General features: G+C 37.5%; 1 protein-coding gene across 1 annotated transcript in view; it reads left to right on the top strand.

Annotated features, from left to right (window-relative positions):
• The window catches only part of LOC119414260 (macrophage mannose receptor 1-like), a 35778-nt gene that overhangs the window by 27364 nt on the left and 1196 nt on the right, over positions 1-7218 (top strand). The window contains exons 23-28 of the mRNA XM_037681355.1: positions 1336-1444; positions 1663-1892; positions 4877-5042; positions 5265-5435; positions 5519-5635; positions 5847-6023. Of these exons, the coding sequence (XP_037537283.1) occupies positions 1336-1444; positions 1663-1892; positions 4877-5042; positions 5265-5435; positions 5519-5635; positions 5847-6023 (970 nt within the window). The remainder of the gene's footprint in view (positions 1-1335; positions 1445-1662; positions 1893-4876; positions 5043-5264; positions 5436-5518; positions 5636-5846; positions 6024-7218) is intronic.

The following is a 7218-nucleotide window of genomic DNA, read 5'->3' as shown; positions in this document are numbered from 1 at the left end:
TATATATATATATATATATATATATATATTTATAAACCTTATTAAACAATTTTTTAATTATCTGGTTTTAACTTACAGAATCAAATGGCGTTTTCCCGTTGGGTAAGTGGTTCATTCCAGACATCCACCCAACCAATCAATCACCACTCGCTCATTCTTTAATAATTTCTTAAGATCACAAACTATGCATTAGTCTTTTTCCCCCTTCAACTTTTAGAAGTACTGTAATTTGATTTAGCATTTGTTGCCTATGGTGCGCTGTATATGTTGTAATACCTAATCTAAATCTGGGAAAAGATTCTGTCTCTGTCTGTCAGAACTTTAATAAATACATTGGAAAACATATATAAAGAATTCACAAATTAACTCACATACATTTAATATTGACTTAGCCATTCAAAAAGGGGAAGGATTTTAAAAACAAAGACACAAAAGCCCAACAAAAACAAATAATGGGTGTCTTTTATTCCTCCGTCTTTGGGTTCAAAAGGCACACAAGATCTCAGTTTTAAAACTGAGGTCTCAGCAGGACAGCGGTATGGTTATTGCAGATTAAAGTAATGTTTTTTGTAGATTTTTTTTTCCTGGCTAGTAAGACTTTGTAATATCTGCTGGTTGCAGAAGCTGAAGTTATTGTTGAAGGAAATGACCTTGGGTCCTCTGTAATCTGGATGGCTTTCCTGATCAGAGGCATGTACAGTTCAAAACAGGGACTTTGAGGAGAACCAATGATGTTATTGGCCTTATTTATGCAGGAACATTTGTTTTAAGTTTTATCATAATGAGAAATTGAAGGTGAAAGTGGATTTAGTAATTAAACAGTCTTACCGGTATTTAAAGTCCTTAGGTTCCTCAGCAGTTCCAGGTGATGTTGTCTTTTGTTTATGGACTCCACATAACGGTAAAATGAGAAACAGAGTTCAACTCTGTACATAGATATTGAAAAGCTTCAACTCACTCCACAAGCTGACACTGGATACATATGTGTTTAAACAAGTGCAATGATGAATTTGCTCTGAAACTGCAGCATTTGTGTTTGTAATGATTAGCTCCACAGACTCTTTAGACAAAGTCTGGACCAAGTTATTGAAAACCTGCTCATCCTGAGTTGGGGCACTGGTCATTTTAGCCACATAGTTAAAAAAAAGGGCCCATTTTCACAGCAGTTAAAAAAATCACTGGTGTAAATGCAAAATATTGCGGGATAGAACTCAGTACTTTGGAAAATCTGTGTTTGAAACCAACTTAGATTCTAAATCTATTATATAGCATGTACATGAAGCTTTTGTATCTTATTCATTAATTACATTTTCTTTGTTTAAATCCACAATAAAGTATGGCGCAAAATGCACTGTGATAAATACCGATTCTTCACTTGGTATTGGCAAATGGATACCGAAATCCTGCAATGACACCAATGGATTTATTTGCCTGCAAAATGTTGGTAAGTCAAATTCACTTTAAAGTAATTGCTGGTCACGTACATTATTAAAGATAAAATTAATTTTCAATCAACTGAACTCAAACATGTGGTTCAATCCTACTGTTCGTTGTTTAATTATCTCCCTTCTGCAAGTATAAAAAGCCTAAAGGACAATCATGCAATAAACATTTCATTTGTGAGTTAAAAAAAAAAAGTGATTCTAATCCCACCCTAAACAGACTCTTCAATCCATGACTCTCCTGAACCAACTTCCACCAACTATATCAAAATATTGAATGACAGCATCAAACTTGTTCCTCAACAAATGAGCTGGGATGCAGCAAAGAAGCACTGTGAAGATGATGGTGCAAGCCTGGCTAGCATACGATCTCAGTGGACGCAGGATTACATCGAGCTGCTGGCTATGAACCTCAAGAGACCTGTATGGATTGGACTCAACAAAGCACAGGTATGGTGTTAATATCTCTGAAATAAGACATTTTCTGCCTCCATAAAAGCCAAAGTCACAATGGAAAGGAACTCAAAATCTTTTCAACAGTCAAGGGAAGAAGTTATGTCACGACAAAGAAGGATTCTTACCAGAACATCAGTGCATGGCCCAACTAGAAGTGATGATGGGCTATGGTGGAGGTGTCACTATAAATAAATGACAAGATGTCAAAGTGATGCAGCACAGTGGCACAAATGGTAGAGCTGCTGCCTCTCAGTGAGAAGGTTGCCGGTTCAATTCCCGGTACAGGGGCCTTTCTGGGTGGAGTTTGCATGTTCATTCTGTGCATGCATGGGTTTTCTCCGGGTGCTCCGGTTTCCTCCCACAAACCAAAAACATGCATGTTAGACTGATTAGTAACTCTAAATTGTCCCTAGGTGTGAGTGAGAGAGTGAATGGTTGTTTGTCTTGTTTGTCTCTATGTGGCACTGTGATGGACTTGCGACCTGTCCAGGGTGTCCCCCGTTCCTCACACTGTGATTGCTGGATATGGACACAGGTGACCCCCATGACCCAAAACGGAAAAAGCAGGTAAAAGATAATGGATGGATGGATGGATGTCAAAGTGATCTAAGTTCACTGTGTCATTAACAGCTGACAACATAAACCTGAACTAGAACTAAAGGGAGGAAAAATGTCATCTGCTAGTTCATTCAACCTTTATTTAGACAGGTTAATCCCACTGAGCCTCAGGAACTCATTTACAAGAGAGACCTGATTTCTTAACAAAAGAGTAATGACAGCAACGGGTAACAATGACAACAATAGACAGTTATAAAATAGGCATGGACATACAATTTTTTATTAATTTTTTTTTTTAACAAATCAAAACAAAATAGCAGCCAAAAGGACAATCAAAAGGAAGAGTAGCAAAAAAACGTCTTGATTATAAGGCAGTTTAGGAAACTAAAAAACAGGAACATGTCTGCATTGGTTTTTTGCCAGGAGTTTAGCAGTAGAGTTTAGTTAATGCACAGCTAGTAATTACCTACATTCAGCAGATTCTGTCAAGTTTTGGGTTTTAGGATTTGTTCAAGATGTCGGGCAACAAGAATGTTTTAAAAAAAGGTTATTGTAATGCAGCTGCTGGTGGAGGTCAGTGGTGGGGCCAGTCTGCGGAGATAGGACAGTTAGTGGACTGAATATTTCTGTGAGCGAGATGGCGAACAGAAAGACAGCCACTAACCTTCTCAAGCAGGTGAGGTGGGAAAGATGACGCCACCATCACTGGGTGAAGCACAGCTGCAGGGCAGAGCTGTGGTTAGCGTGATCAGAGGTGTAATCCACAAACGAGATCCAGGATTAGAGATTGCGGTCAGTCACGGGAGGTCAGAGATCTAGATAAAAATCCATAGGGCAATCTGTGAGACGTGGTTATTGGGTCAGAAGGAGAAGTCGGTAACAAGATCAGAAAGCAAAAACAAAAACAAGAGCAGGCAGGTCAGGGTTACCAAATAGAAGGCATAAGGTTGAGATGAGATGATCAAACAAAACTGTGAACAGAACGCTGGACATCTACTTCCATGAGGGGTTTGATAATCTGGCAGAGTAGGGTGGTGAGAGGCTTTCTTAAATCTGGGCCAGTGTGGTGAATCAGTGCTGATGAGCTGCAAGTAAAGAGTGGACGTGGCAGAGTGATAGAGAGGCGGAACGTGACATGGAGAGGCAGAAACATGTCAGATTCACTGATTTAATTCTAAAGACTTCATTTTAATCTTGACATTAAAACAGTCATGGTACTTTATGCTTGAATCAGTTTTGTGGTTTCCCTTCTGCCTCTGAATCTGCAGGGTGCATCCAGTGTATGCCTTGGTTAATGTATCACTTAAAACGTTGAGCAAAATCTGTTTACATGATGAACCTCCAATGTTCTTTTATGTGTAAATAGCGTGGGCCCACATAGCAGTGGCTCTTGATAAACTGTTCACCGGAACAAAGCTAACATGCTGATGATTGGCGGGCACAATACCTGTCAAATATCATGGGCTTTTGCATAATTTTGACAATATTAGTTTGAGAATGCAAAACCAAACGATATAGGTAAATGCAAATATAGGTGTGATTCTGATACTGTCATTTTGGTGCTGATGCACAAATACACACAAGGGCAGACCGAACACAAATGAGAGCTGACTAACAATTATTTTTACACATACACATCTACAAATTAAGCTTTCGTATTCAATTACATACACTAATTACATAGAATACCAGTACTCTTTACTGTATCTGTTGTCATTTTGTATAAAACAATTACCATTTCATTGTAGCGTTGTCATTTTATACAAAAAAGGTATGAGAAAGTTGAGCACGTATAGTACCACCTACACATAACCCTGAATAAAATTAAACTGTGCTTCATTTCAAATAAAAACATTACTTAATTTGTGCTTTTTTAAGGTAGACATTTTCAAAAAGGTTGTAATCACTCACAAACAGTGCGTTAAAAACATTTTGCGTAAGTTTTTATAGTGCAGGTGTATTGAAGCAGATACTGGCTGCTGGAGATAAATATCTACCTGCCCCACCTCTAAACAATTTCTTAAAACATATATTATTAAACTAAAAGTAGATCACATGTTTTATTCAGTGATTCAAACATACTTTAAAAAGACCAAAAGCATGCATGTTAGTCTGCCTTCAGGCCCAGACCTTCCTTGCAAAAGAGGTCTGTGACCTCATTGGGATTTGCCTGTTAAATAAAGGTTAATAAATAAAAATAAATAAAAAAAAGACCTCTGAAATGGAAAAGAAATAAACGAGTTTAAACACCCAGATTGTTTCTCTGTCCTTCTAAGCCTGTAAGTGCACAGCTTCTATTTGATGCTTATAAAGCTATAATTTACCTCAACCCCTGCAGCTGAATTACAAATGTAACATTTCTGGAATCCAAAACAAAAAATGATTTACTTGAATGCAATCTGATGAATTTTTGCTTCCAGACCAATGGCTATTTCAAATTTGTCAGTGGCTGGATGTTAACATTTACTAACTGGGGAATAAATGAACCGAGGACATCTGGAACTTGTGGCTTTGTGGATGTGGATGGAAAATGGAAAACCAGTGACTGTAATCAGACCATCAGCAGCGTTTGCATGAAGTCTAAGGGTAAAACAATTTAATTTTCTCTTTAATAAACTGAACATGGTTGCCTTGCAAACAATACCACTGATTTGATTTACTGTAAATCGGCTTTACTATACAACTTCTGTTCTACTTTGCAGATTTCTTGCAACTACATTAAATAACTTCAAATACCAACTGTATTTGAAACTGTAAAATAAAGAAGAGATGCTATACCAACATTGTCACTGTTTTTTTCATTTACAGATGTACCACCAACTTACGAATCAGCTGATTTTCCAGGAGTTTGTCCAGAAGACTCAGATGAAATTTACACACGGCACAGACTTTCCTGGAAACCTTTTAGAGGTTACTGCTACTTATTTATTTCTGAGACAAAAATGTGGTCAGAAGCTTCAGTCAGTTGTGTAGAACATGGTAAGTGTTTACTGTGAAACTTTGTTTTAGGTGCATTAAATGCATGTTGCTGTCACTAAAAGCTTTGAACTTGATTTATGAAGGTGGAACACTTGCCAGCATCGAAAATCCATTCGAACAAAGTTTCATACAAAGTAACATCCAATTATTTCAAGACATCTACTCGTCTTATTGGATTGGCCTGTTTAGAACTAAATACGGTACAGACCCTTTTTTATTGTTCTTATGAAAAAAATAATTTGGCTATACATAACAAAAGAAAACCAATTTTTAGTGAGCAACTCTTGAATGAATGCTAAACAATAGATTAATAAGGTAGATGTAAAAATGTTTTTGGAAAAATGTTCACGTTTTTTTTCTCACAAAATAGCAAAATTGTAAAAGGTGTTTCTTTTTCTTTTTTTTTTCAAGGAAAGTGGATGTGGTTGGATAAAGCAGTCATGGATTTCACAAACTGGCTTGTAGATGAAACTGATTCTTTTCATTTGTCACTTGGTGGCCTCTTTGGAATAATTAGTACATCAGATGGGACATGGGCTCAAAATGGTGGATTATTTGATAGACCTTACATCTGCAAAACAGCCAAAGGTAAAATACTGATCTTAAACCCAATTAGAATTTTTTTATTTTATTTATTATTTTTTTTGTGTGTGATAATGATGAAATCAGAAACTTCTGTCAGGTGATATGACAGATGAGATTTAACATGCTGACGCTTGAGTGGAAAATCAGAGAGCCAAGAAACTCAAAGATTGATTTTTTTTTCTGTGCTGTTTGTGTTTAGTTTGTGTCATTTCTTATTTCACCCTCTGTCAGCCTCTTCAGTACTTTTCCACTGTCAGTCTGCCGCCTGCACCCGTTCTCAATCTTAATTACCCCAGGTGTTTGGCATTGTGCCTCGTTAGCGTCCTTTTAAACACCTTCTCATTTTGTTTTATTTGTTCTACGTCTGTAGATTGTGCTTTCTCAGCTGTCATGTTCCGTTCCTCCGTGTGCTTCATCATCTGATGTTCTATCATGCTCATATTTGTAAGTTTTGCTGCCAAGACCGCCTTTGATTTTGTGTTTATTTAATAAATGGATTTTCTTTATTGGGGACTGCCTAGTAAGGCAGCCGCCTGAAAAGTGTCTTGCTCTTCTATCAACTTTAATGCGGCCCGAACCGCAATGTGTGCCCCCACCAATGTTTAAATCAAAATGACTGGCTCGGCACCATGTGCGCTTCTACTTTTATTGGCGTTTCGAGTTACCATGGCGACCTAATTTGCAAGCATAGATGCCAGTTTTGTCATTCAAAACGCCTGATGGAACTTTTAACAGCCACTGAATGCCATCGTGAGGTCACATGACATAGAGGGAAGAGGTCTCTGAACAAAACACAATTGAATACTTTTTGGAGCCATTTTGGTTCAACATGGCTGCCACAGCTACATCAGAAAAGTCAAAATTAACTATAACCCAGTAATTCTTTGGGATATTGAGCTGAATCGTGGTTTGGTCGTAGCTGAGAACGATCCCCATCATATATTGAATCCAAATCAAACATTCAAGATGGCCACCATAGCTTACAAGAAACTCATAGTACCGTAAAAACTTTTTTTTTTAATGGACGCCACGTGGCAGTCCCCGTCAAAGTTTCTCCAGCAACTTTCTAGTTTTACTTGCGAGTTCCTTGAGTCTGTCTGCACCCTGGGTTCAAAACCCTCTAGCAGAATATTGTATATGCATTCATGTAAAAAAAAAAAAAAAAAGTGCTGTTTTTTGAAATGATACCTCTTTAATG

Source organism: Nematolebias whitei, chromosome 9 (assembly GCF_014905685.2).
Source record: "Nematolebias whitei isolate Nwh7 chromosome 9, NemWhi1, whole genome shotgun sequence".
NCBI lineage: Eukaryota > Metazoa > Chordata > Actinopteri > Cyprinodontiformes > Rivulidae > Nematolebias > Nematolebias whitei.
This window is presented reverse-complemented; position numbering and strand designations above follow the sequence as displayed.